The sequence below is a fragment of the Carassius auratus genome, unplaced genomic scaffold, assembly GCF_003368295.1.
Source record: "Carassius auratus strain Wakin unplaced genomic scaffold, ASM336829v1 scaf_tig00215779, whole genome shotgun sequence".
Classification (NCBI taxonomy): Eukaryota; Metazoa; Chordata; class Actinopteri; order Cypriniformes; family Cyprinidae; genus Carassius; species Carassius auratus.
In genome coordinates, this window is record NW_020528241.1 from 91,606 (window position 1) to 119,587 (window position 27,982).

The 27,982-nt window shown below is 38.0% G+C and overlaps 1 protein-coding gene across 7 annotated transcripts in view; it reads left to right on the top strand.

Moving 5' to 3' along the window:
- The window catches only part of LOC113095727 (EH domain-binding protein 1-like), a 118,975-nt gene that overhangs the window by 84,082 nt on the left and 6,911 nt on the right, over nt 1–27,982 (top strand). For 5 of the 7 annotated variants that reach the window (XM_026261070.1, XM_026261074.1, XM_026261072.1 and 2 more), the window contains 5 exons: nt 1,482–1,620; nt 1,993–2,093; nt 4,560–4,686; nt 26,799–26,898; nt 27,866–27,939. In XM_026261070.1, coding sequence (XP_026116855.1) covers nt 1,482–1,620; nt 1,993–2,093; nt 4,560–4,686; nt 26,799–26,898; nt 27,866–27,939 — 541 coding nt within the window. The remainder of the gene's footprint in view (nt 1–1,481; nt 1,621–1,992; nt 2,094–4,559; nt 4,687–26,798; nt 26,899–27,865; nt 27,940–27,982) is intronic. The other 2 variants (XM_026261071.1, XM_026261077.1) reach the window with 1 other exon arrangement.

Genomic DNA, 27,982 nt, shown 5'->3' on the forward strand with positions numbered 1-27,982 from the left:
TCATAACTGCGGTGCACGCTCTACTTAAAGGGGTGGATTTAAGATGAAATTATATTTTTCACCCTCAGATCGCCAACTTGATGTTTTATAAGGGAGTCAATTATGTATTCATCATTTATATATAATTATATATATATATATATATATATAATTTTTTTATTTTTTATAGACCTATTATATTATATGCATTTTTTTTTCCTGACTTCAAATTGATTTTGGTTTTATATGTGGTAGTGGGGTTAAGTTTTAAGGGTAAAAATGTCATGTAGTGTGACTTTTAGTCAAACTAACAATAAGAAATATATTTTTACAGCATTTATTTACCTTTGCTAATGTTTTTATTTTAAATGTTTGTTCATGTTAGTTCACAGTGCTTTAACTGTCATCGAACAACTTTTGACATAAAAAATGTATTTTTGGTAAGTAAAATGTTGAGATTAACTAATATTAATAAATGCTGTTTAAGTATTGTTCATTGTTGGTAACTGATGTAGTTAACTTATGTTAACAAAAAAGAGGCCTTACCTTTTTTTAAGTAACACTTTTATGTCATTGACCCAAATATGTGTTGAGAATCTCATCCAGCCGGTAGGAATCTCTGGAAGTGAAGATACAATTTATCAGGATGACTGAAAAGAAGCTACAAATTAGGGCTTTTTACAGTTGATACTGTTCCTCTAAACATGTTGGATTGGTTGGATAAACAGCTATTACTTAATATTCACACATGCAGATGCTGAATGTCTCTGAGAACATGCTAAATTTGTAGTTCTCTAGGGACACGCTAATTGCAGCTTTGTTTTCAAAAGTTATAATTTAAGAATAAACAGGCCAGAGGCGGTATGTGTGCCTGTTTGTACGCGCTTGTCTTTATTAGCTGTGCAGTTTCCGTACACACACCAGTGATCTAGCGTCTGCACTAACAATGTTTCTCCCTCTCAGTCTCAAGCAGTGGAACGTGTTCGCTAATTGCAAACTTTATTAAACGTTTCCTATTATTATTGACGTTGGAAATGTTATTCTGAGCGCTGCTGTTTCGCTTTCCACTCTGCTTGGCTTATTGGGCCCCAGCACATAATAACACATTTCAATATCGAGGTGATAGGAAGCCGCAGTGAGAAGCTGCTAACACGTGTTCGCTTCCAAGACAATAGTGCTTTTAATTTGCATAATCTGAATACATTTTCTGGCTCAGGATTTGTTGAAAGTAGACTTAATTGCCTTATTCCCTTTGTGCTTGTGAGTTAATGTGGGACTCGGAAATGTACCAAATGCTGCAGAACCTTTTCTCGGACGTTCTTCAGGCGCGGTGCTCCATCCTCACACATTTCTTGACCGTGTGTGTCTAATTTGTTCTTTGCTTTAATGTCGACGGGCATCAGACGCAACTTTTATTCAAATGACTCTGCTCTACTGTACTTTTAAGTGAACTTCTCTTTTACTCTTCTCCCTCATCCTACCTCTTTTTTATGATTTTATAGAATAATGTCGACGAAATGCACGCTGAGCATCTCCGGAGGGCTACCGAACGTCTGCGTAGTCCCGTTGTCTTCCACAAGGAGTCTGCTGTCAGAAAAACACAGCTCAAATCATTCAGCCAATACATAGAAACCAGACCAGGTGAGGTCCTTTACTTTTATTGATGTCACTTCCTGCATTTGACCTCATTTATGTTTTTACATTGTGGAACAGTTCAGTAATCATGTGTAAAGATGGCCGAGCCTGTTGCACACAGGTTTGTTTTTCAAGTCTGGCTTAATGTGAAGGTGGTACTGAAGTGTCTCAAGAATACTAAAAGTTTGATAACTGCTGTATAAGGTGTTTCTATACACCTTGTGATTTGTTTAATGGAGATGTCAGATTTGTCTGATTGGTTGAAAAGTTGATTGGAAAAAGAAAAAGTGTCTTCATATTCATCTATAGTCATTTTGTGATCATGCCCAGGTGAGAATGAACTCTATTAACTTATAATATCACTCTCTCTCGTTTCAGAGGTTAAAAGGCAGAGATCAGTGCCTGACGATCTGAAGCGGGCAGCCGAGGAGAGAGGGGCTCTGACAGAGACCGAAGGACGAAAGCCAACTGAAGATGAAGTACTTAATGAATATTTAAATTCTCCGTCAGAGCTGTCTGTACTGATGTTGTCTGTGACACCAGGTCATGTTTGGACATCAAACCTGCACACAGTCATTCACATCTGTCTGAGGGCCAGAGAGGATTTTTATCAATCTGTTCTTTCCTAAAGCTGCAGAGACTGGCCAAATTAGACAACTGTAAGATTAGGAGAAAAGGAATTGGCCAGGAACTGTGGACATACCACTTTCACAGTGTGTGTATATATATATGGGTGTGTGTGTGTATAAAAATAATAATTAAAATAGCTAACAGTTTAGAACGATATAATAATCCTTTCTTGTCCCATCTTCATTCATTCTCTCCATGCCGGCTGATCTAATGACATTTTCATTATTGCAGTACCATATATAGGGCCAGAGCATAGGGGTACATACCTTGGGACGAGAGAGGTATGTAGAGAGACAGAAAGAGAGAGGAAAGGTCAGAAGAGACCAGCTTTGCCCCTCTCTGTGTAGGGGTTAATGGGTGTTGAACTTGCCCATTACCCAGCTCAAGCTGAATTACCCAGTGAATGATGTTTGCATTAATATAATATATATGGAAATTTCAACACTTAATTATGGCAGAGAGGCGAGAGCAGAGAGGAGGGGGCCGATCATGTGTAAAATTGATTTGTGGGAGAAGTATTTGATAGAGCAGCGAGGAAGAGGAAGGTGGAGTTTGATGGACAGCAGGAGGACTCAGGCAGAAAAAGTGCCGTTTGAAAGGAAAAAAAATGTCAGAGCTAAAAATATATATATATTTTTTTGCAGCAGTGTGAATTTAAATTAGCACTCTTTTCCCTCTCCCGCTGTATCTATCTCAGAATAGAGGGAAAGAGGATAGGACAGAGGAGGGCGATAAACGAGTGGAATAAAGAGGGGGTGGGAGTGCTTGTCACTATCACACACTTAGAAACAAGCGTGCAGATTAATTACTCTATTTCTCCCTAATCACTGTCTCATCCCTCACTCCAGTGTTTCTCATGAGCCAGAGGGCACTGCTGCCACCAGGGCCACGTGTGAGCGGGAAAAGGAGTGTGTTTTCAAATGTGTACATGAGTGAATCTGAGCACGAGTTGATCTCTTAGATCCCTGCTGATAGGGCCTTAGGCACTGACCCACCTCTCCCACATATTTCAATTTTGCCTCTCTGTGTGTCAGTCTCCAGACTGCTGTAATACTGGATTCTCTCTGAGGTCATTTAGCGTGTTTATATTGGGTGTGTAAACGCACCCTGCGCCCCGAGGCTTAATGTGTGAAGTCAGACCTTAGCATTTAAAGCTACAGTCCGTAGCTGTGAAAAATAATTATGAATGCCAGGAATTATAAAAGACAATGAATATGTAAATGACAAAAAATAATAATAAATAATAATAATACATTTTATAATAAAAATGTATAAATCATCAAGAATATACATTAGTTCTCAGTTGTATCTTATTTTATTTGACATTTTATTCACATGTATGAAAATGTTTAATCTGATATTCATGCATGTAGCCAAACGTCAACATTTAAAGATATTATAATGCCAGGAATTAAACAATTAATAAATTAAATAAACAGATCATCAAACATAGTAGCATTTTATTATTTTATTTGTATGTTTTACCTACATGTGTAATATTTTTTACATCATAAATTAATTTGTGTAGGATACCATAGCATTTAAAGTTTCAGTCTGTAACTGCTGAAACAGATATTATTATGCCAGGAATTAAGGCATTAAATAAACGAAAATAAAGAAATCTTCAAACATATTCAGAATATTTGATACAGTAGCTCGAAGTTATATTTGGTTTATTTTATTTTTGTATGTTACATACATACATATACATATATATTATTTATATAAATATATATAATATTGTTAGTGTGTAAAATTTTGTAGGCATGTAGTCAAACGTCAGCATTCGAATTTACCATCCGTAACTGCAAAACAGATATTATTACGCCAGAAATTAAGGCAGAATAATGAAAAAAAACAAATTTTAAATACTCAACAAATATGACACAGTAGCTCTGAGTATTTATTTTTTTATAATTTTTAAATATTATTATTTTTACCAGAATACTTTTATTGTATATTAATATAAAACATTTATTATATATTTTTTTAACTATTATATTTATTATTTTCAATAATATTTTTTTATTATTATTATTATTATTATTATTTCATTATCACCTCATCTCATTAATTAGTCTTTGGGAGTTTTTTTAAAATAATTTTTACCACTTTTAAAATTGACAGCAATAAATCATTTCCATAGAGACCGAAAAAAAAATTGCTTTCATCTGCTTAATTAATTAAAACAATATTCACAAGTCATCATTACGACCACTGTTCCCCTGGTATTGAAAAGCTATATAAACCCTGGATGTGATGCTTCATTTCTAACCTCTCATCACTCCCCCTTCCTCTCGTTTGTTCTTTCCCAGCAGAAAGCGTTCAAAGACACCAGTCAGTACGTGGTGGGAGAACTGGCGGCTCTGGAGAGCGAGCAGAGGCAGATCGACACACGGGCCTCGTGCGTGGAGAAGCGTCTGCGCTATCTCATGGACACAGGTACGCCGCCCAATTACACTGTAAACAGTTTTGGCAAATTGAGCGTTCACAAACTCTTATGGAGTTTGGGAAGTGTGAATCTTTGAAGCCGGGATGTTGGGGCGGCAGCGGGGATATGAAAAGGGGCGGTGAGGATGCAGGGAGGCTCTCTGGGCCGCCGTGATAAGAGAGCCTTCATGGGAGCTGATAACTAGTGCTGATAGCGTCCGCCAGCCAGCCACTATTGAACAGCACCGTGCAGCCATGCGCAACAGAACCCCATATCTGGCCTTCAATGATATGCTGTAGAAGAGAGAGAGAGAGAGAGAGAGAGGAGGAGGAGAGAGGGGGATACGGCAGAGGGGTAAAGGGTGAAGAGGGGAGGAAGAGAAAAGTGGAGGGCTGCTGTTTGGGGGCTGGACCGAAAAGAAAATGTTGAAATAATGAAAGACACATATTAATAGATACATGCACTTGCTCTCCTCCTCCCTCTCTCTCTCTCTCTCTCTCTCTCTCTCTCTCTCTCCCTCTATCGCTCTCTCTTCTCCTCACATACAGTATACACATATGAAAGGATGTGGGGTGATCTTTCAGGTGTGTATAGCAGGGAAGAAGGGCTGCTGAGCCTTTGTTAAACACAGAGCTCCGTTCTGAGACTCCAGCGCCTCAGTAACTAAAATTTAAGAAACGCTTCCTTCCATCCAGATGCTGATACAAAACAATCGTTTCTCACAAGGGCAGCGTCGGGACGCCGGGGTTGAAAAAAGGTGGGGAAAGTAACCGGTTGAATTTTTATGCTTCTCCGTCACATTGAGGACGATATCGTGACTATCACAGTTTTGTGTTTGCCCAACCTTCCATTCATCCCTCTCTCGCTCTCTCTCTTCACACTCACTTGGACCCTGTTGAAGTCAAAGCCGCTGTGTCTGTTTGAAGGGGTTTTTTCTCGCTCTGAATGATAAATGGCTTGAATGCCCTAGAAGGTGGAGAACCAAACCAGACGTTTCGGCAAGATTTTCACACTCACACACGGAAATAAGAGGCACAGTTACACACCAGACCCCATGTACGAGTCTCACCTTAATGTGCTTACCTGTCTGAGCTAGTGCACGCATTTCAGCACTGCAAACAGGTGAATTCACGACTCATATATGCATGACACGATGATGTCATATATGCTCAGAATACACATATTGAATATAATCATGCTAAACTGTGTTGCAATAAATTAGTTGAAGTATTATAAAAAAGTATTATATAAAGTAATTTCCCAGGGTTTTTTTTTTGTTTTGTTTTTGCTGCATTTTTCTCTTTTGATTAACTTTTTTTCAGCATGTGATTCTTTTTTTTTATGTCACTAGAAATTATTCAGATAAATATAATGATATATTCATATGTGACCCTGGACCACAAAACCAAATTATACATCATGAATAAAAAAGCTTTCCATTGATGAATGGTTTATTAGGATCGGACAATATTTGGCCGGGATGCAACTATTTGAAAATTTGGAATCTGAGGGTGCAAAAAAAAAAATCTACATACTGAGAAAATCACCTTTAAAGTTGTCCAGATTAAGTTCTTAGCAATGCATATTACTAATCAAAAATTTAGTTGTATTGATACAATTTACTAAATATCTTTATGGAACATGATCTTTACTTAATAGCAGTTTGGGGGTTCGGTGCCTTGCTCAAGGGCACCTCATTCATGGTGTTGAGGGTAGAGAGAGAGCGCTGTACATTCACTCCCCCCACCTGCAATTCCTGCCGGCCCAAGACTCAAACTCGCAACCTTTAGATTACAAGTCCGAATCTTTAACCATTAGGTCATGACTTCCCAAGTCATGAGTAAAAGCTAAATGAACATTTATGAAAATCTGTATGTATGCACACACATACATTTAGATTTATATACATATAAAAACTGTATTAACTCATATACTCATGATCCCTTATGCATCCCTCCCCCTCTCATTATACGCTCTGCCTTAGTCTGCTTTTTTTGTGTGTTTGTTTCCCAGATGAATTCACAGTAATTGGGCTGGTTAATTTATTTACTGTGTGCAGTTCACAGCACATTAAAGAATGAAGATAATTGAACACGAATTGTCAAGTGTCTTCTGATATCAGGCGTATTACAGAAGGGAATGCGTATAAAACTCTATTTCCATGCAACCATTGTTTATGGTAATTAAGTACACAGATGTATTCCTTGGTTGCCTTCCAAGCTTATGGCGACTGCCATTGTTGTCTTCTATTAATATGTAATCAGTAAATAGTTTAATTTTCTAATCTGCAGTTGGAGAATTCACTTTCTAACAGCTCTTAATTATGGCAGAGCCCTAATGATGCGGCTGCTGATGGGCTAGGAGGCCGTAAACGGAACGCAGAGGCCTGCGGTGGCTCCTGCCTAATGAACTTGTTATTCCCACACCAGAGGGAGCAATGCCCTTCACACACACACACACTTGCCAGCAGCTCAACCATTACCTCAGTTAGCCACATCCACAGAATTATGTCTAAATATGTTATTGCCACCCATTTTCTAAACGTATCAATTTTAAACATTTCATGAAATCTAAAGCGAGAGGAGAGGCATTCGCATGTTCGCCATTCTTTCTGAGCACAATACCATCCCGAATCACATTGAAATTTTTTCTGCATGCAGCATTGAAATGCGTGTAAATGTTATCTGCACGGCTTTTGATATTCAGCAACCCTCTGAAAGCATCTCCCTGACATCTGCTCAGCATGCATTTATGCACACATATAATTTTCAAATTGCTTTATAACCTGCAACAATGGACGCAATTATGAAAATAATGGCATTTAAAGGCGCTCTAAAACCCACACACCTACAGAGTTCTCGATAAGAGATTTAAAAAAAGAAAAAGCACAGAGGAAAAGAATGAGTTTTAGGTGAGATTAAAGTGTTTAAAAATTGCACTTGAGTCTGATAAGATTGACACAGGTTTTATTGCATGCTAATCCGTTCTCTTTTTCTCCACCGCGGTCACAGACATTCATACAAGACGGATATCATCAGCTTAATGCAGTTTATAGAAGAGTGCTGGAAAAACAGACGTACGGCAGTGTCAGAAGAGGGCCGTTGTACTTGTTTTATTCTCGAGGACGTGGTCCTCCTCTTCTGGGCTTCTTAACAGATGTGCATCTTTTTATATTTTAGTGTCAAAACGTCTTTTTTTTCCGCATTTTCTCCCTCAGTTGTTCCACATTAATTTTCCGTGCCCATTTCTAAAGCAGTGTTGGCCATGCAGAAATAATTGCTTGAGTGTCTGCGTTTATAGATCTCAGCTCCGCCAAGACTGAAATGGAATTGCTTGTGTGGCTAAGGCAACATGCTTGTAACCAGCCCCTTAGTTTGACTAAAGATTTAAGCTTGGCTACGTGAGTCGCATTGGGAAATGGTCTCCGAGCTCAGACAACAGCTAACAGCTAACACAGCTTTAAGTATATTATCAAGCAAGTTCTTTCAGAAACGTATTGCTAAAGAAGCTTAACATTAATTATTGTAACTTTGGGAAGATTACATCCACAGCATGCTTGTAAGCGGTGGCATAGTCCTCTTGACCTCCTATGCAAGAGCTTAAAGACACTAGAATGGCATTTCAGCTGCATTAATAGGATAACCAGTATAATCTTTCCACAGTAAGAGAAGAAAAAGTGTTTAGAGCATAATACTTGCTCTGATTCTGGGGACGAGACGGGTTTTGTGATGTCTCTCGCAATCGGCACGCATCGAGTTCTATCGGCGTAATCGCAAACTCTTTTTTTCCTCCCTCTCTGCTGTTCTCTTTCTTCTGTTGTCTCTCTTTCAAATTTCTTTTTTCCCCTCTTCTCTCTCTGTCCTATTCTTTCTCCTCCATGGGATTTGCATGCTAGTTCGGTAGCTTGTCCACTCTAATTTTAAAGACCAAAGACCTCGTTTAGCCTTCCTGCTAAGCGTGCGCCGTGAGTAGTGGAAAAGTAAGCCTGGAGACAAACGCAGGAATTTGGCTCATAAGGATGGCTTTTATCGGCTAGACCAAAGGCCAGCGCTGGATCAGGAGGTGACCGCCTATTCAGGTTTAGTGCTGGACTATGTGCTCGACTTCAAGAGCTGGTTAACATCAGAATGGTCAATTTTCAGCTGCTGGCTTTTGCGGCCTTTGTTCTTCCCGCTGATTTTAATTCTCAACGGACCGTCACGCACGCACAGTAGATCGCCTTTGTGAAGTCATGTATTTTCATTACCTAATATTAACAGGTTAGACGTTTTGCTTCAATTAATGCATGTTGTGAGACATTGGCACTACTCTTGTATTAAACAAAATGAGTGTAATTTCTCCTCGAGGAAGAAATTAGCCCAGCATTAGTCCAGTTTGTTGCAGTGGTCGCTGTAAACAAGAAGGTAAATGCCTCGCATTAGACCTTTTTCATTTCTGAGGCCGTTTGAGTGTTCAAGAGGCAAAAACAATTTAATTAGTTAAGTTGAAATGACTTTGCATCCGAACCCCCAACCAGTAAGCCCACCCTCCGAAAGCTTTTCCCAGATGTGAAGAGGTTTTTTTTTTGGGGTCTGGTGTCAGGCTTTCAAACATTCTTTAACAGTTGGATGAAAGGGGATTTTAGGGAAGATTAGAGAAGGGGATCCTCCAGGCATTGTCTGAGAATCTTAAGATAAAACGCACTGGGTGGATAGTGTCTGCGGAGGGGGTGTCGGGGGGAAGGGTTTGTTGGTTGCAGGAGATACGGCCTGCATTGAGAGACATGTAATTTAGATTTTAAGAACAACACAGAAATTATGGCGAGTCGCCTTTGTAGCGCTCCCTCTCCGTTCCCGGTTTGTTTTCCTTTTCCCTCTATTCTTTCATCCCCACCCCCCATGTGTTTTGCAGTGGCCTTGCTGTCCTCTATATTGCTGGTGTGAAGTTAAGTTAAATGCTGCTACATGTGGCATTGCAGGCAGGCAGTGATATGCCTGATTAACATTTTCAAAAGGGGCACAATGATGGCGCTTATTATAATCTCCCCTTTATTGAAGCATCTTGAGGCCTTTTCATCTTTCCCCCCTCTTTGACTGCCATTGCCAGTAAGACCCAGCCAAACGCAGCTAGTGCGTGCCACTGCGGCTCCATGCGCGCGGAAAAACAGTGTCGCTCTCTGCCAGCCAAGACCTCAATGATCTGCTGGGCTTTTTTTGTTGTGTTTTTGTGGCACTGTTGTGCGTGACTGTCTTTTTATATTTTGATGGGATTTTTGTCTTTAATGTAGAGGACAGTAGAGAGGAGACGGGACTGGATTTGTTTGAAACTTTTTCACAAACATATCCATTATTTTTAGATGAAAATTACTTTGAAAGTATATTTAGGTTTGTGAACAAACTGACAGATTGAATGGTTAAAATATTTCTTCAAGTTGCACTTTTGAAAATCATTCGATATGTGTAGTTCTTAAATTTGTTTTTAATAGAATTCAATTAGATTTTTCTAGAAGTTGTCTACAAGAAAAAGGCTTAGCAAAACAGTTTGGATGCGACGGACTCTGTTTGCATAATTGATCATTATTTGGTTTACAAATTGTCTCCTGACAACATAATTGAATTTCAGTCATGCACTTAATTAACCCTCTGGAGTCTAAGGGTATTATTGGGGCCTGGAGAAGTTTTGTCATGCCCTGACATTTGTGCTTTTTTCAGTTTCTTATAAATATCTAAATGGGTAAAGTCTAATCTCACTGTAATCAGCACAAACTGAGCTATAATGATATGTGAAATTATGTGAAAATCATCTTGTTTACTCACTTACAGAAAACAATATATTGATTAAAATTTTCTAAGACACTTTTTATTGGTAAAAGTCATATGCGAGTAGGCGTCAACTATCATGAATATCATTGTGATTTACACCTGAGAAGACAAAGGCCCGCATAATGAGCTGCATAATGAGCCGTTCTGTCAGGTTTGTCACTGAGAGGGAGGAGTTACAAGAAAGAATGTAGGGACAAAATAAATGTATATATTTTTATGTTTGTAGTTTATTTAGAATATATTTAATTATACCACAACATCATTTAATATACACTGGCGAGTGCAGTTAAACAGTTTATTAGGAACAATCAAAGCTGACTTTCAAACTGAATTCTTTGCATCATTACTCCAGTCACACAATCCTTCACAATCCTTTAAATTTTTCTACAAAAAAAAAATTTATTCTTATTATTATCATTATTATTATTGTTATTATTAATCTTGAAAAGAGCTGAGAATATTTTGTAGGGGAATAATTGAAAGATCAGCATTGTTTTTGTTACATTTATCTGTTTCATTTATATTATTTACATCAGCTTTTGAATGGTATAGTATTGTATATTGTTATAGAAACTTCATAATATTTCACTTGATTATAAATTTAGTCAGGAATGAAATTTCAGTGAAACGTTCAGTGAAACATTACAATCTGAATAGCGCGTTCAGCGCGGGGGCGTGGTCGCATTAGAAGATAATGAAGGGAGACGTGAAAAACGGACATCGCGTTATTTTCATATGGATTACTTTATCACAGAATATTTGTTTTCGACAGCACTTGTTTAGTTTTGAAGTAGACATGTCAGGCTTTCTATAGATATATCTCTCATGTCTCTTCGTTGTGAATTCACTGAGTTACATTTTAATGACGCATTTTTTAAATGAAGATTAGCGCAGGCAAAGTCTGCAGACAGCACAGCTTGTTTGTTATTTTTATTTTATAAGTGCACAAAGTTTTGTTTTTATTATGTCTGTATACAAAAAAAGTAGACCCTTTACAGATTCACTTGATCAGATTCGTATTGCTCTTATCTGTACGATCAAAACTGAAAGTGTAATTTAAGTTCTTTTCAGGGTTATCAGGAGAAAATGACTCACAACGTGTATACGCATTAATCGACTCCAGAGGGTTAATAGACCTTTTCATATGGAAACTGATTAAGACACACTTTACAATTAAGTGTAATGATGCGGGGTTGGCCTGTAATTAAGGGCATTCACATGCTAACAGCCCTGCCATGCTAGCTCAGTTGTTGTTCATTTCCCTTTGTATGGGCCTCTCTAGGCTACACATTCCTGTAACGTACTACCTAAACCTTATCAGCACACTGCCTCTCTCCCCGGCCCACCTTTAGCAAGCTAAAACACGCTAACAACACCCAAAACAGCTCATTTGAGCTAATGGAAATGACCATTTAAATGCTATTGTTCTGCTGTTAGCCACACGGAAAGATAGCGAGGGAAGCGACTTTTACAGTTACTGTAGGGAGGAGATTCATTATCAGTTTGTCCTTAAGCAAACCTGAAGAGAGAAAGAGTGGGGAAAAATAAGAGGGTTAGGGGGGGGGGGGAGAAAAGAAAACGCCAGAATCCACAATGCAGATGTGTGAAGGGCGGCTAATGGTGTTAGTACATCCATTACTCTCCTCAGTTTAATTCATTAAGCAAATTGGGCGGGACCCATATTGGCCTTGTCGAAATAGGTGCAATATGACACTGCTCAAATTTGTTCTAACACATGGCCCAGGGAGACGAGCCAACCGCTCTAATAGAGGAGGAGGGGCAAATTATGCAAAGGCACGCTGCAGGAGGGAAATGACTACAACACAGAGGGAGTAGCACCTCCGAACCAAACTAGCCCATTTTCCTTCATTCCAAGCCTTGCCACATTCCTCCTTCTCTCTTGCACCTTCTGGCCTAAAATGAATTGCTCACCCAAAAATGAAAATTCCTTACCTGTATGACTTTATTCTGTGGAACATGTCCCAGTGTTTTTCCCCATACAGTGAAAGTATCATTGTATGCACAAAACTGGTTGAGACATTCTTCAAACTATTTATGATACACTGTAATGTTATGGTAACACAATCCAGTTTGTCATTCAAAATAATGCTTATGATGACTTTTTAATGCTTTTGACAGTCATCTGAAAGCTTGTAAATCTCAGAGGCCAGCAGATGTTTCACCCTCTGCATGCATTTGCTCATATGTTTACACAGAAAACGGATTAAGCAAATAAAAGCAAATCATATATTAGTAAGAAAAACATTCTGCAGGTGTTGACGGGACCTTGCTGCTTGTGCTAATTTGTCATCTCTACAGGTAGCCATTTCAGCATCTCAGGATTTGGTGTGAATCTAAATGGAGTGTTGCTCAAGCTCTGATAGCCCCCCAGAATTTCACACCTCTAGTATGTAAACAGAGAGGTAGAGCCGGTCCTAAGTAGATGAGATAACAGAGATACTCTCAAATGGCCACAACCTGTCTTTAAAACACTAATTTCTTACCAAAACTCTTGCATTTTAAATAGGTGGAGCCAGAACTGCCACCTTTTGTTATTGCTAGTTTAAATATCTACTATATCTCATATTTAATGGTAGTTAGTTATTGTAACTGCAAACGATTGACACCTGCTGGCTTTCAGATGTCTGTTAAAAGCATCTGTATCAAGTTCCCATTAGCATTATTTTTTAGACATGTTTGTACTACATAATATTATGATAAACCATATAAATAAACACTAATTACATTTAAATTCTGAAAGACCATTCAAAGGGTTAATTCACCCTGTAATGAAAATTCTTCTGTGGAATACAAAAAGATATTTTAGAAGAACTATTTTTGTCTATACAATGAAAGCCAATATCCAAAATAACATTGTATAGACAACAACATTTGTTTACAATATATTTTTTGTGTTTGACAGAAGAAAGTCGTACACATTTGGGACAACATAAATGGTAAATAATTTTTTATAATAAATAATAAAATAATTTAATAGTGATAATGTTCATTTTGGGGTAAGATATCCCTTCAAATCATGTCATCTACATGTCTTTTTGCTAAGCATATAATGCCTAGAAATCATAAATTTTGTGAGGAAATATACAAGAGATAGTCAGTTTGTGTCAATTTTAGTATTTTAATTGGATGCAGTTGACGTAACGCCATTAGTTTTGGTTTGAGAGCAAGAGATGGGGGCAGGAATCCAAGCAGCCCTTTTCCATTTGGCTGTGTGGAAGATTTTGAGAAGCTTCATGCAATCACAGATACATATGTATGTGCTCAGTGCTCCCTCCTGGAAGGCACCTTTTTACATGTACATGTCTACTGGGGTCCCCCCACCCTTGCAAACAGGCCTCCCCTCTGTCAGCTAATCAGTACCTCAGCTACATGCATTGTGACACTATGCAAATCTATTTACATTGGAATAGGGGAATCAGGGGATCCTAAACTCAGGCATCGAAGTTGAAGAAAGAGAATACCCAAGGCCAACAAATAAATGAAAGTTTGCTCAAATCCGTGAGATAATGGGGTCTGTGTTCAGACTTACCACAGTGGAGAGATAAACAGAGGGATTACTTGGGGGTTTTGCATCAGTTGCTTTCTGCTGGGTGGCCTTACTTGTCAAAAAGGGGGAAAAAGGGAAAAGAGAGAGAGAGGGAGAAAGAGAATAGGAAAAAAAAAAGTTTAACGCAAGGACATTCACATGGCACATTGAGAAAAGAAGTGCCGCTAATTCCATCAAAGTGAGAGAAATCAGCCATTTATTTATGCTGCTTTCTCCCTCCCCCTGTAGCTATTGGTGCTTTGGTTGTTGATCATTTCGGTAACATCTGGTCCTGGGCTCTTTTTGGAGGCCAGCTAGTGTCAACCAGACGACCCCCGACAACATGGTCAAAAAACACTCTGCTGTCGTCCTGTTGGTAGGAACACAAATTGCAGAGGGAGCGTGTGTGAATATGTTGGGCATAAATTATTCAAATAATGAACCAATCATTAGTAAGCAGTTATAGTAGGTGAAAACTAACATTTATGTACATTTTATCCAAAGTAACTTCTAATTTATATATTTCATCAGCATTCCCTGAAAGCTGAACCTGCGATATTGGAGTTGCTAGCACCATGTTTTACTTCAAGCTACAGTCAGGAACTTTAACAATATTAGTGATGTATATTAACAGTATTACAAGTCATTTAAAAAAAAAAAAAGGTCAGTGTTTGTGGTCAGACCTCCTTGAGTCAATTAATGTAACCTCAATAGAAAGACATTAAACAAAAGACAATTCTATTAAATTGAAAACTGGGGTATTTAGTAGAAACCATTTTCTCTTTATAACTTAAGTGTTATGAGGGCGCAGGAGTGGACGAATCCTGTTCATATATATTTGAAAAGATGGAGAGATTCGGCATTTGAATCGAGGGCTTTGTGGAGGAGCAGATTATGACTTCCATGGTGACTCCTTCCAGCTTTGAGGAAATGAGCTGTTGACATTCTTCAGGGTCATCATCCAAGATAGCAGGCCAACCAGCAGGATTTACCAGATAAACCCATCCAACTAGACCTTTATCCATTTCACTATGACTGGGTAAGGCAGGGGTGAGATGGAAACGTTGATGTTTTCCTCTTTCCATCAAAGCATAAGGCATTATGTCAGCCGGTGTGGATGCTGCAATCATGACCAATCCCATGGGCTAAAATGTGTAGGATAATTCACTAATATATAGTCTTTATTAATTGCATGCTTGTAAATTATAGCTAGAGTCTAACATTTTCTACATAATTATTGCAGGTTTATATTGATTATATTGTTTGATTTTCAGAGAACATTGTTGGTCTGTAGGTTTTTTTTATTTATATCAGACTGTATGAGTAGATTGAACTGACAAGAGTGGATTCATGAAGAATATGATGGTGACTTTCTCTGCCATCTCGCCAAGAACATCGTCTTTGCACATGAAGCCTACTTCTGACAATGTCTGAATCCTCTCCACCTTGGTCAAAATAATTTTTTCCCATAATTCCCTTGAGAAACCTGGGGCTAGTGTTTCTCCCCGCTGTGAGGTAGACCCGGAGGAAAGACAAAAGCACAATGAAACGGGGAGCTTACCACCAACCGCTCTCACTGGAGCTCTGGAGTAGGGCCCACTATACACCGCTGCCTCTCCAGTTCTGTCCCAATGCTAATGAGCCGGCTCTGATCTTTCCTCTGCTTCCCGTGTTTTCAACATCTTCAAGGACCACATGGCGCTAGCAAAATAAAGACAACCAAATGAGAATTTTTAACGCTTTTTGTGTCAGCGACTCGGTGCCTTTCAGCCAGCTCACTCGTTTAATATTCCCCCTGAGAAAGAAAGGACAGAGGAAAGAAGAAAAGAAAAAAGGTAAAATGTGCAACAAGGAGTTGGAGGTTCTGGAGAGAAAGGGGGAGGTGTCACTAGCATTTCTCTTCTGAGTTATCACAGAGAATCGAACAATATCCAAATATCAAAACAGAAATGACATGACTTCCGTGTTCTCATTTCTCATATTTCTGTTAAAACAAGACACCCAAAATAAAAGTTTTTTGAAAAATGTCAGCAACGATTTTCTTGAGCTTCATGATATCACTGACAGGCTCCCGAGCAAGAGGGGATAGATAAAGGATGAAAGAGGGCCCGGGTCTGACGGAGTCTCCTGCCGGCTGTTCACACACTCCTTTTTCATAGCTGTGTTCTCTATACAGAGGTAGAGGGCAGTACCTCGCATTAGCGCTGGAGACCACTAGTTAATAGGATGATGTCTTTTAGCTTTTGTTATGAGATTATTAACCGGGATATGTTTCTGCTCTCATCCGAGCATGTGCTCTGAGGGCCTGTTGAGCCCAAGTGGTAAAATACGGTGTCCCCACATTGTGCCATGATTGTATGGTAAAAGGCTTTTAATGAAACACCTTTTCGGAGGGCTTCACCAGGTGATCTTTTTTTACCGCTCTCGTCTGCCACTCACCCAGCTTTAATTACCTGAAGTACTCCTCTTTTTCCAAAGGCTCTTGATTCGGCCCCTGTGTTCAGCGCTCCCAAATACAGGCTTAAAGTGGATGAAAGAGTGAAATGATAGTATTTGTCAAAATAAGAAAGAAAGGAGGAAAGGACCTCTGGTTAATGACATGTTCCAAACCCGTGAGACCTCCGTTCATCTTCGGAACACAGTTGAAGATATTTTAGATTTAGTCCGAGAGCTTTCAGTCCCTCCATTGAAGCTGTGTGTACGGTATACTGTCCATGTCCAGAAAGGTTAGAAAAACATCATCAAAGTAGTCCATGTGACATTAGAGGGTCAGTTAGAATTTTTTGAAACATTGAAAATACATTTTGGTATAAAAACAGCAAAAACTACGACTTTATTCAGCATTGTCTTCTCTTCCATGTCTGTTGTGAGCGCGTTCAAAACACTGCAGTTTAGTGATATCCGGTTTGCGAACGAATCATTTTGGGCCCTATCTTGCACCCAGCGCAATTGACTTTGTACACCGACGCATGTGTCATTCCTATTTTGCACCTGCGCAAAGCGCGCTTTTCCCTCCACAGAGGCACGTCGCTAAACTAGTGAATGAACTTGCGCTCCCTGGGCGGTTCAGCGCAAAAAAGGAGGCGTGTTCCGGCGCAAACAATCCCTGGTGCTATTTTGCTGTTCCATTAAACAATTGCGCCACTGACCAGAAAAAACCTAGTCTAAAGTCAGTGGCGCGTTGCGCGTTGTTCATTATGCTATTTTAAGGGCGCATGCTTGACCATAATGTATAGCGTGCACAACGCGCATACACTTTGCTCATGTAATCTACACAGATGCAACAGTTATTTTTGCAAATCATAAATTGTTACACTAAAAAAATATTAACACATGAGATGAGGGAAATCATTGTGGTGTGCCACGAAGATGTGAACAAAATAGGCATAAATCTAGCTTACAAATTATTCAGGCTAATTATTCTCCCATCCCCATACAACACAACTTCTCTGTCTTTCACTGCTCTTACAAGAACATAAGTCTCCTCGGCTGTGAACCGCTCCTGGCGTGCGCCTGGTAAATACGCCATAATAATAGCAATCCATAATGGAACTTGCGCACCTGCTTTTAAAGGGAATGCTGGATGACGCTCTGATTGGTTTATTTCACGATACGCGCAAGCCACACCTATGAATAATGAAGCTGCTTCAGACCAACCCACTTTAGATTTGCGCCGGGCGCAAGAGCCATTTATCCCGCCGGGAAAATAGCAACAGCGCCGAGACCCGCCCACAAACTTACTTGCGCTTCGCGCTTTGACACTTGCGTTTCAGATCGTTTAAATAGGGCCCTTAATGTAACCGGATCTTTTTGAACCAGTTCACCAAATTGAACTGAATCGTTTGAAACGGTTCACGTCTGCAATAAGCATTAATCCACAAATGACTTAAGCTGTTAACTTTTTTAATGTGGCTGAAACTCCCTCTGAGTTCAAACAAACAAATATCCCGGAGTAATGCATGCACTCAAACAGTACACTGACTGAACTGCTGTGAAGAGAGAACTGAAGATGAACACCGAGCCGAGCCAGATAATGAACAAAAGATTGACTCATTCTCGAAAAAAAATCTAAAATATCTTAAATTGTGTTCCGAAGATGAACGGAGGTTTTACGGGTTTGGAACGACATGAGGGTGAGTTATTAATGACATAATTTAAATTTTTCGGTGAACTAACCCTTTAAGTGTCTATCCCTTAGTATTTATATTTATATTGTAATTGTTTGGATATTTTTTGGATAAAAGCATCAAATGCATTGTTAACTCAAAAAAATCTAACTGTATCAGTTGAACTGTTTTATCCATCAAGTGTCTTTTCATCTGTTTTCCACCCTTCTGTAATTTTGCATCATTGTTTGTTGCAAGTGCTGTTGTGAAGAGGACTGTAATTGTTGTTTTGTAATGTAAACTGCCTGTTTTGGCTGTTAACGCTCATCGTGAAGCTGTGATAGCAGCCCAGGGATTAAGGAGCAAAAACGGCCAACACTAGCTGATAGGCTGTCAGTCTGTGATAATGTTTATTGATTAAAAAAGAAGGGGGGAATATGAACACAGTTTAATAGAGTAGGGGGCTGCGGACAGAGATGGACATATTTGTGATTCCGGTTCTTAACTCAGACAGCCAGGTTATAATATATATAGTCCCCCCTACTGTTACTCACCATGTCAAAAGATTGCTTTAAAAGTAGTAAAACTATATTCGTCTTAGAATTGGATTAATATTACTTAAAAGGGGAAAAATTAAAAGGAGAAAAAAAATCTGTAATATGCCATTTGTTTGCTTTGCCCCTGCCAAACTCGACATAAAGCGAGAGGTGTCTGCCATTAGCTGGGGACTGCAGTGTTTGCAGAGGAGCTGTTTGTGTTAACAGCGCTGAGGGGCGGTGAGAAACGAGTATTAAGGTACAGCCTATCTTCTGTCAGCCCCTCACTGAACGTTCAAACAATTACATGAAGGGATGTATGATAATGGTGTATGTATAGCCAAGACTTTTCTGTCATTAAGGGCTCCGTTTATGAATCCCTCCTCATAAGCTGCAAAGCAAGCAACTGAAGGTCAATAATACCGATGGCAATTGAAAACCTGGAGACGGGACACAAGGAATTCAGTTGTAATGCACTTGTGTAATGCTCATGTTCCATTAGTGTAAATATGTTAGTTTGTGATCACAAGTGATGATGTTTCCATGATTTAGAAGCTTTTTTTTAATTCTGTTTTAGATATTGTGATGATAATTTGAAGTGATTTAATTTTATTTTAACGTCAAATTAATAAACCTTTGTTTATACATTTCATAAATTATACATATATTTATGTTTAATATATTTATATATTTAATGTCAAATTAATAAACCTAGATTTATACATTTTATAAATTATAAATTTTATAATTTATATTATAAATTATAAAAATGTAAGCTTTTAAAGATTTGCTTTTTGCTTTTTCATTGTCTAGATCACGTAAAGGGGCCGATCTCCAGATAAATAGCAAACAGGGGAAAAGGTTAGCGGTTAACTAGGTTGCTTAAACAAGAGAAAATGTGTTCGGTCCATTTTGAAACTAGTGATGGGCGTCTTGAAGCACAATGGCTGGGGCTTTATCCTGAGATTAGGTATTGTGGTTAAGGCTAAACTACCTTCCATCAGAGCGGCGCAAGGCAAGCGCAGCCCTTTCAGCCCACACTAACAAGACTTCTCCACATTACAGACCCACTCAAAGTAATTAAATCAATCCTTTTGTACTCGCCACTCTCTCCTTCAGTGACGAGTGAAGATCTGATTATTGCCTTCATGCATATTCAAAAAGACTCCCTGACTGGGCCTTAATGAGCTTCCTCTGAGTCGCACAAAACCGTGTTCACCCTTTTTCTTATTTTTATTTATTTTTTACTTATTTTTGTATGTCTTTCCCTCTCTTTTTCATGCATTTTAACTCGTGACAACAAAAAAAGAGGGAAACGGCAGTCAGACTCACAGAATGAACGAGTGAGGAGAGTCAGCCCTCTTAAAATAAATAGTAAATGTTCAAAAAGTGACTGAGTGGTAGAAGAGTGGAGATCTTCCCCTTCAAACTCCGATAGACAAATTGGATTAGTGGGTATTGGATTAAACAGAAAACGGGTGGATAAGAAATGAGAAGAGCTTGCTGTGATCACAGGGTTTAATACATTTCTTTTCTTTTTCTTTTCTTTATGGCCTCCTCTCTCCACCCCCATCCTGTTTTTTTTTTCTTCAGTAAAGACACCCAGCTCTTAGCAGGACTCAGGATTAATTTGTAATTGTTCTGGTTTCTTAATGCTTTAGAAAGATTTTTATCTAAATCAAATGAAGGGGGAATTTTGTAATTAAACAAAATGCCAAGCAAAACAATCCCCCTGTCGCGGAGGTTTACTTCAGAGTTGTTTAGTTTTTATCATTCTGTAAATATCTAAATAAGGTTCTTATTTAAAAAAAAAAACACTAGAACTTTCAATCTACATAATTAATTTTCTATTCACAGCGTTTGCCTAATTACAGGCCTTGAAAATGAAAATCTTATATAGGCTTTCTGGAAACTTTTGAAAAAGGTTTTGTACGTAAATGTTTCCCCAATATCATCAAGTTGTGGTTTTTAGAACAGTTGCTAAAGCAGCTCAGATAATTACATTTATTTTTGGAATCATGTCAGTCATGTCTGGAGCTATATGGGATGTATTTGAAATTTAACAGGTGTGTGTGTGTGTGTGTGTGTGTATATATAGCTGATGTAACCTAAAAATATTCACATGAAACTGTGACTTACGCTTTGTTTTGTCTATGTGTGTGTGCTGTAGCAGTAAATAATCAGGAAAGCTTAACAGGAAAGAAGGGAAGATTGTGAAATGTGTGAGGATTTCATTAATGCTATCTGTTTTAAATGCAGCATTGGCTGAGATGACTATCTTAATCTGATTCGGCTACTGAGGTCAGATCACCCTGCCATGGACACAGACCCCGGGGCCTACCAGATGAGCCTGGCCCCTCGTGCTCGTGCATGTGTGGACTGCAGGGTCTCTCTTGAGTTTTGTACTACCTTTCTTCATTCCGAAGTGAATGCTAGTGGAAATGATCAGCTAGGCTCAAAAAGCAGGTTCTGTTTAGATTTTATTTAGTGCCCGGGAGAACGTAAATCACGTGAAAATAATTGTAAAAAAAACGTTCATGAAATGTTTGAAATAATTTATTAGAATCGTTTATATAATTGTTTTTATTTGCTAACTTTATCATAAATTGGCATTTGTAAAATACAAATGTGTAATATAAATGTTTTCTAGATATAGTATATTATATAGTATTGCCCAAAACCATTCAGTCCTTTAAAATAATATTGTTTTAGTGCAGGTATATACACGTCAACAAAAAAATATTTCTATAATTAGTAAATTAAAATGTATTGCATTTATTTAGCAGAAAAAAGGGTTTAACCACTCAAAGGGATGCTGCCAGACATCAAAATGCAGTATTTTGGGGTTAAAAAGCCACTACGTACTAGGGATGGGCATTCGATTAAATTTTCTTAGTCGATGGTCGGGAGAATTAACGATCGACTATCGATTAATCATTAATATTTTTATAATATAATTAATTATTTAATTTTTATAATAAAAAAATGCAATGAATACAAAAATACAGCGTGTTTTTCCTCGGTGAGACCTTTATTACAAGATCAACTTGTGGCAGACAGTTAAACTACGTTCAGGCAAACCGAACATATATCCGCGTGCATATGCAGTGCTCTAAAGCAGCGGAACCTGCAGCTGCTAGCAGGCGTTCTTAACCCTTTCGAGTCGATTAACGCATATATGCGTTTTGAGTCTGAATAAAGTGCTTCATTCTTTTTTCTGAGGAAATCCATTTCTCAAATCATCAACCACATCACATCTTTTTGGGGTGAATTATGTCTTAGTCCTCTCATCACGAAGCAAACAGTAAAATAAAATAAAAACTTGAAGAACAGTCTCGCTGCCTTTTCTTCTGTGTGGGCGTATTCAAGCCGCGCGCTTCAGTTTGAATCTGAATAGCGCGTTCAGCGCGGGGGCGTGGTCACATTAAATATAATGAAGGAAGATATGAAAAACAGACATTGCGTTGTTTTCATATGGATTACTTTATCTCAGAATATTTGTTTTTCGGAAGCACTTGTTTAGTTTAAAAGTAGACATTCCAGGCTTTCTATAGATATCTCTCTCATGTCTCTTCGTTGAGTATTCACGGAGTTACGGTTCATTTTAATGAAATGTTTGTACATGACGATCAGCGGAGACAAAGACTGTAGACAGCGCACCTTGTTTGTTATCTTTATTTTATAAGTGCACAAAGGTTTTTTGTTATTATGTCTGTATCCAAAAAAAACTAGACCCTTTACAGATTCGATTGATGTATTGCTCTTATCTGTACGATAAAAAACTGAGTGTGTAATTTATCAGGGGTTATCAGGAGAAAATGACTCAAAACGCATATACGCGTTAATCGACTCGAAAGGGTTAAAGCCTCATGAAAATTTGCCGGGATGCATAGGTACATCATTTGAGTCGTGGCCGTGTTGTACTTAAACACGGCATCGCAATGTTTGCAGTTAACTAGTTCGCTTTTTAAATCAAAATGGTCCCACGCCACACTTCGCCGTGACATCTTCATGATTATTCTTTGAAATCAAAACGGAAGATCACAGATAACCGAGTAGGGTGTCAAATATTGCCCCATGGTGGTAAAATATTTAATTGCTGCCACACAGTGAAATTCATTTAATTGCTTGAAGACTCGCACTACGCAACGCAACCTGCATTAGATTTAAAAAAATGCTTTAGATTAATCGATAACAAATTAACATGATCGAGGAAAATCTTAACGATCAATTATCGATCGTCGATTAATCATGCCCATCCCTACTACGTACAGTACTATGGAAATATTTTGATTTATTTTAAACTGTAAACTGTATTGTCTGTGTAAACTATGAATTGTGGCTTTTTTAACTGTGATCTTCAGGGTTGGTTTTGTAAACTAAAGCTGAAACTAAAATCAAAACAAAATTGTTACTTAAAATAAAATAAACTTAAAATGAAATTAAAAAAATCTATAAAATATTTCAGCTAGTTGTCAAAGCAACATTTTTCCATTTTAATTTAATGTACAAACTAATACGTAATTTTTTTAATAAAAAACTATATAGACATTTTAAAAAAATACTACAAATGACAAAAAACAACAACAATTACAAAAACATAGACATTCAAATAAAAAAAAAATTAACTCATTCAAAATAATAATGAAAACTGTAATAGTATTTCAGTGCCGAAGCTCAGGCAATGGCCTCCAGGATGCTGCTGCTGCTAATCCGTCATTCCCTTACAATGTCACACAAGCTTAATATTACCATTTATTATTTTCTTGTTTCATTTGACTGTGCGTCGCTACAATGACCTGTCACTGCACACTTTATCCCTTCCGAACTGCACTATTTAAAAGTTGACTACAATAATCCAAGCCTGATTCCTAAATCCCCGTCCCCCTCTTTTTCCCATCCCTTCTACTCTGCGTTGTCGTCAAATAAAACATTTCTGGCACTGGCAGACATAAGAGTGGCTCCCCTGGTGGAGGGCCGGGGAGTTTTGGTAGGGGTGAGTGACAGGGCTGTCGTCGGCTTTGTTGTGGCGAGCGGATTTGTCTCTCTCACATGACCAGCATCACAGTCACATGGTGCCAAGCAACAGCAGGATGGAAAAAAGATCCGAGGCGCAAGTTCCCACATCTTATGTGACTCTTATTGAAGATCCGCCCTTTGTCACCCCCACCTCATCCTCGTAATGGCTCTGTGCACACAGACAGATGCACACACCACTTGTTTTTGAAACAGATCCAGTCCTGGTTTCTGATTGGACGGTACAGCATTCTGGTTATGCTGAAATTCACACTATAGTAACATATGTCATGAAACACCTGTTCACCATTTCATTACACTGTACCCATATTTTTATCGCATGTTCTAGCCAAAAGATGCCATTTAATAATGTTTTATTATTTATATTTTTTGTAATATATAGTAATAAGCAATAAAACACTTAAAATCATGCTTTAATTGAATATAATCATGGCTGAAAAAGTTGCAAATACTCCACTGCTCTATATTCATAATATATGTTATGGCTTTCTTATACCTTTTTTGTTTAATAACCTCATTTGACTAACTATTGAGGATAATTGTCTTTGTGTTTGACTTTTATCTGAAGGCCAACAATTAAATTGCACATTTGCATTTAATTGGTGTGGCACTGTAATTCTCATCTTAAGATCTACAAAAGTTGATCTTGAAGTCCTCACATTTGTAAAAAGAGCGTGTTTGTGTACAGATGCTAATTCTGTCGTTGATGCTGTCAGGAGCAGACAGGTATCACAGGAGCATAGAATAGGTGCTGTGATTACATAAGCTTAAAGGATCTTTCATCTTTTCTCCTCTTTCATCCCTCTTCAAAGACATAATTAGTGTCACAAAAATGCTCAGAATACTGACATCGGAGTCATTCTTCCTGAACCCACTTAACCGGTTTACCCCACAGCCCAAACTACCAAACCCTATAGTGTCTGCTTTCCTTTGATACCTGCTGAGGGCAAATAAAGTTTTGAATTGAGATGGCTTCGCTTAGTCAGACAAAAACAATAAAACATGAAATCTTTGTGTCTCATGGTACTATTAGCTTTCTGCCATGGATCTACTCTACTTTTCAAATGTTTGGGGTCGGTAAGATTTTTTTATTTAATCAAATATACAGTACAGACACTTATTATAATTTAAAACAAAATGTATTTGAATATATTTTAAAATATATTCATTATTTCCTGTAATGGTACAGCTGAACTTTTAGCAGTCATTACTTCACTGTAAACCCTGATAAGTTCACAGAACTCAAAAAATATTTTGTAACAGATTACACAAAAACATTTAAGTGATGTTTTTAAATGTTTTAAGTTTACATAAACTTAAAAAATTTAATTCCAGTTGCCTTAAATTATCTCAGAGTTATCTTAAACAATTATATTTCTGAACTTATAATTAAGGAGTAATTTACTCATAATTTAATCTATTTTTCAACTCCTATAATGTGGGAAATACACTCAAAATTAGGCCTTTGCTGTCCATCCTCAATCTAACCACTGGCTCTACTCTTCACCACAACGGTAACACTACAAATCCAACATAACATAAACCTTTGTAAAATCTAATATAACACAACATTTATGTATTAACTTATGTCCCTCTATGTTAATCTTGTGTAAAAACACACAAAATAACACTTAATTTCTAAATTTATTTTCCTTGTTTTCTGATGCAAAGCATGCTGGGAACTAGAAAACACAGTCATTTTAAGTTCACCTCACTACAACAAATTTTTGAGTTAACAGAACTTATTTAAATTAAGTCCAATGAACTTTCGTTATTATTTGAGTGCAATTAACTAATTTCATTTGATTAATTTCACTGTTCGGTTTTACAGTGTTCTGTCCTCGGTGTCGCTTGATCCTTCAGAAATCATACTGATATTCTGGTAGGTGCTCAAGAAGCATTTATATTATCAGTGTTAAAAACAGTTGTGCTGCTTAATATTTTTATGGAAAGCATGATGCATACTTGGAATAGAAGGTTCAAAAGAATAGTGCTTTTTTTTATATATAATTAATAATAAAACAAATCTTACTGATCCCAAACTTTCAAACATTAGAGTAAATTGCACTCCAGATATACAGATTCATATACACTCACTCATGAGTCACTGAATTTGAACAGTTAATTTTTGCCATGTTAATTAAACCGTGTAATTGAGTTACTTAGTTGTCCCACATCCGGGCTTTGAGCAATGGGCGGGCCCCTACCTGCCCAGTCTACACACCTTGTCTACACACTCCTACTATGTAAGTTTGGCATCCGCACATGTAGGCCTCGGGCACAAGACCTGTGCTTTTGGATGAACATCAGATCTAAAGCTCTGAGGCTTTACGAAGTCTCTGAATTGAGGCTTTAATCCCAGTCATGGAGGAAAGTAAGCAGCCTGCATTAATCCTGCTGTAATCCAAAAGCATCTGTGTTTTACTGACAATGGAGGTACCTTGTGAAGTGTCTGGTATGTAGGTAGTGAACACACTTCTGGATGGCTTCCTAAAATGCGTGTCAGTCTGCGATGTTGAGAAAAGCCTGTCAGATAATCTTGTTTGATGGACTTTATACTCGTTGGAGGTGTGAGAAAAGTGCTTAATTTATCTGTGTAAGAGAAAGCTAGTCAAAAGTCTGTTTGTGTGTGTGTTTCTCTGTTAAGGTGTCTGTTTGAAGAACTGGGTAAGATTTTGGAAATTAAATTGTTTTATCAAGGTTTAACTGGCAGGATCTTGAATGGTTGGCTAATTATTATCTGCACACAAATAGCATGTCTGGGTAAATGGTGGGAATTTTTGACTATAAATATATATATAAATATTTTGTGATTTAATGTCATGATTTACATTTTTTAGAATGCAGAAGGAAATTGATTATTTTTTTATTCTGTACCTTTATTTTATTTGTTATTTTATTGCAAGATATTTATTTTATTTTAAGGTGTTTTTTTTAATTATTTTTTTTTTTTTTATGCGGGCCTAGCACACACTTATGGCCCACTGTGGCCTAATTTAAAAAACCTTAGTATCACAGCAATGTTTTTTTTAATATGATAAGAATGTTATAATAAAGTTTTGCATGCTAAGGTGTTCTGTGTCTGTGTGTCTTCAGGGAATAATAAGGAAGAGGAAGAGTCCATGATGCAGGAATGGTTTACGCTGGTCAACAAGAAGAACGCTCTGATCCGCCGACAGAACCAGCTCTCTCTGCTGTGAGTTCATGTTTACCCTTTCTCTCTTTCTCCAACCCTTACCAATGGAAGCGGTAGTCTATGAGCACACATATCTATAATGTGTTGAGACCCACACTTTAAATGATTTTTCCCAGGAGACCTGAGCCCAGTCAGAAGGTCGGCCCCTCATTCACTCGCACCCCTCCTATAGCGGCCCTCCACCGTAAAGCAGACAAAACAGCAAATCAGTACGGACGTGTCTGCAATATTGTGATTTCAAAGACTGTATTATTCCAAACATTATGAGAATTGGATCGACCCCCCCCAGAAAAAAAAGACTTCATTCATCTAAAAGAGGAAGCCATTATTATGACAATAACCCACATATTTACCCTTTTTTTAAACTGCTTTGACAGTTTTATTTGCCTCAAAAGATGATAATGTTCATTTTTTTAAACCTTTCATCCATTTCTTTATAAGAGAGAGTGAGACGTACAGAAATCTAGGCAGCTGTTCGTTCTGCATAAAGAGCGAGAGAGAGAGAGAGAGAGAGAGAGAAGAAAGAGACACGAGTTTCAAAGCTCTCACAAATGACAGATTGAAGTATTCTAATCACATTATATCACTGGAAAAGGGCTTTTTAAGTGCTCAATTAAAAGGGCCTTGATAATTTCTCTTTCTTTCATTTCTTTTTAGCCACTGAACAGGCTGTGAAGGACAAATTCTATTAGGGACGGAGTTAGCTCATTTCCAATACATTTGAAAGTGGCAAAATTTAATTTGCCGCGTGATACCTCGCCCGCCCGCCCGCCCGCTTTCCCTCCCCACCAGCGTTTCAGCGCTCTCTGCCCCCTCTGTTCCTGTTTGTGTATCGCTTATTTGCAGTAGATTAATGTGAGGTAGGGAAGGTGTTGGCGAGTTCACGAATCAATGTTTATTAAAGGTTTCTTTAAGTGTTTAATGATTTAGTAATTAACATATTGATGAACTTTTACAACTTGCCCAGGGAGAAGGAACACGATCTGGAGAGACGCTTTGAGCTGCTGAACCGAGAATTAAGGGCAATGCTGGCGATTGAAGGTAAGAGGGACTGAAAGAGGGATTTGGGGGTGAATTTGTGAAA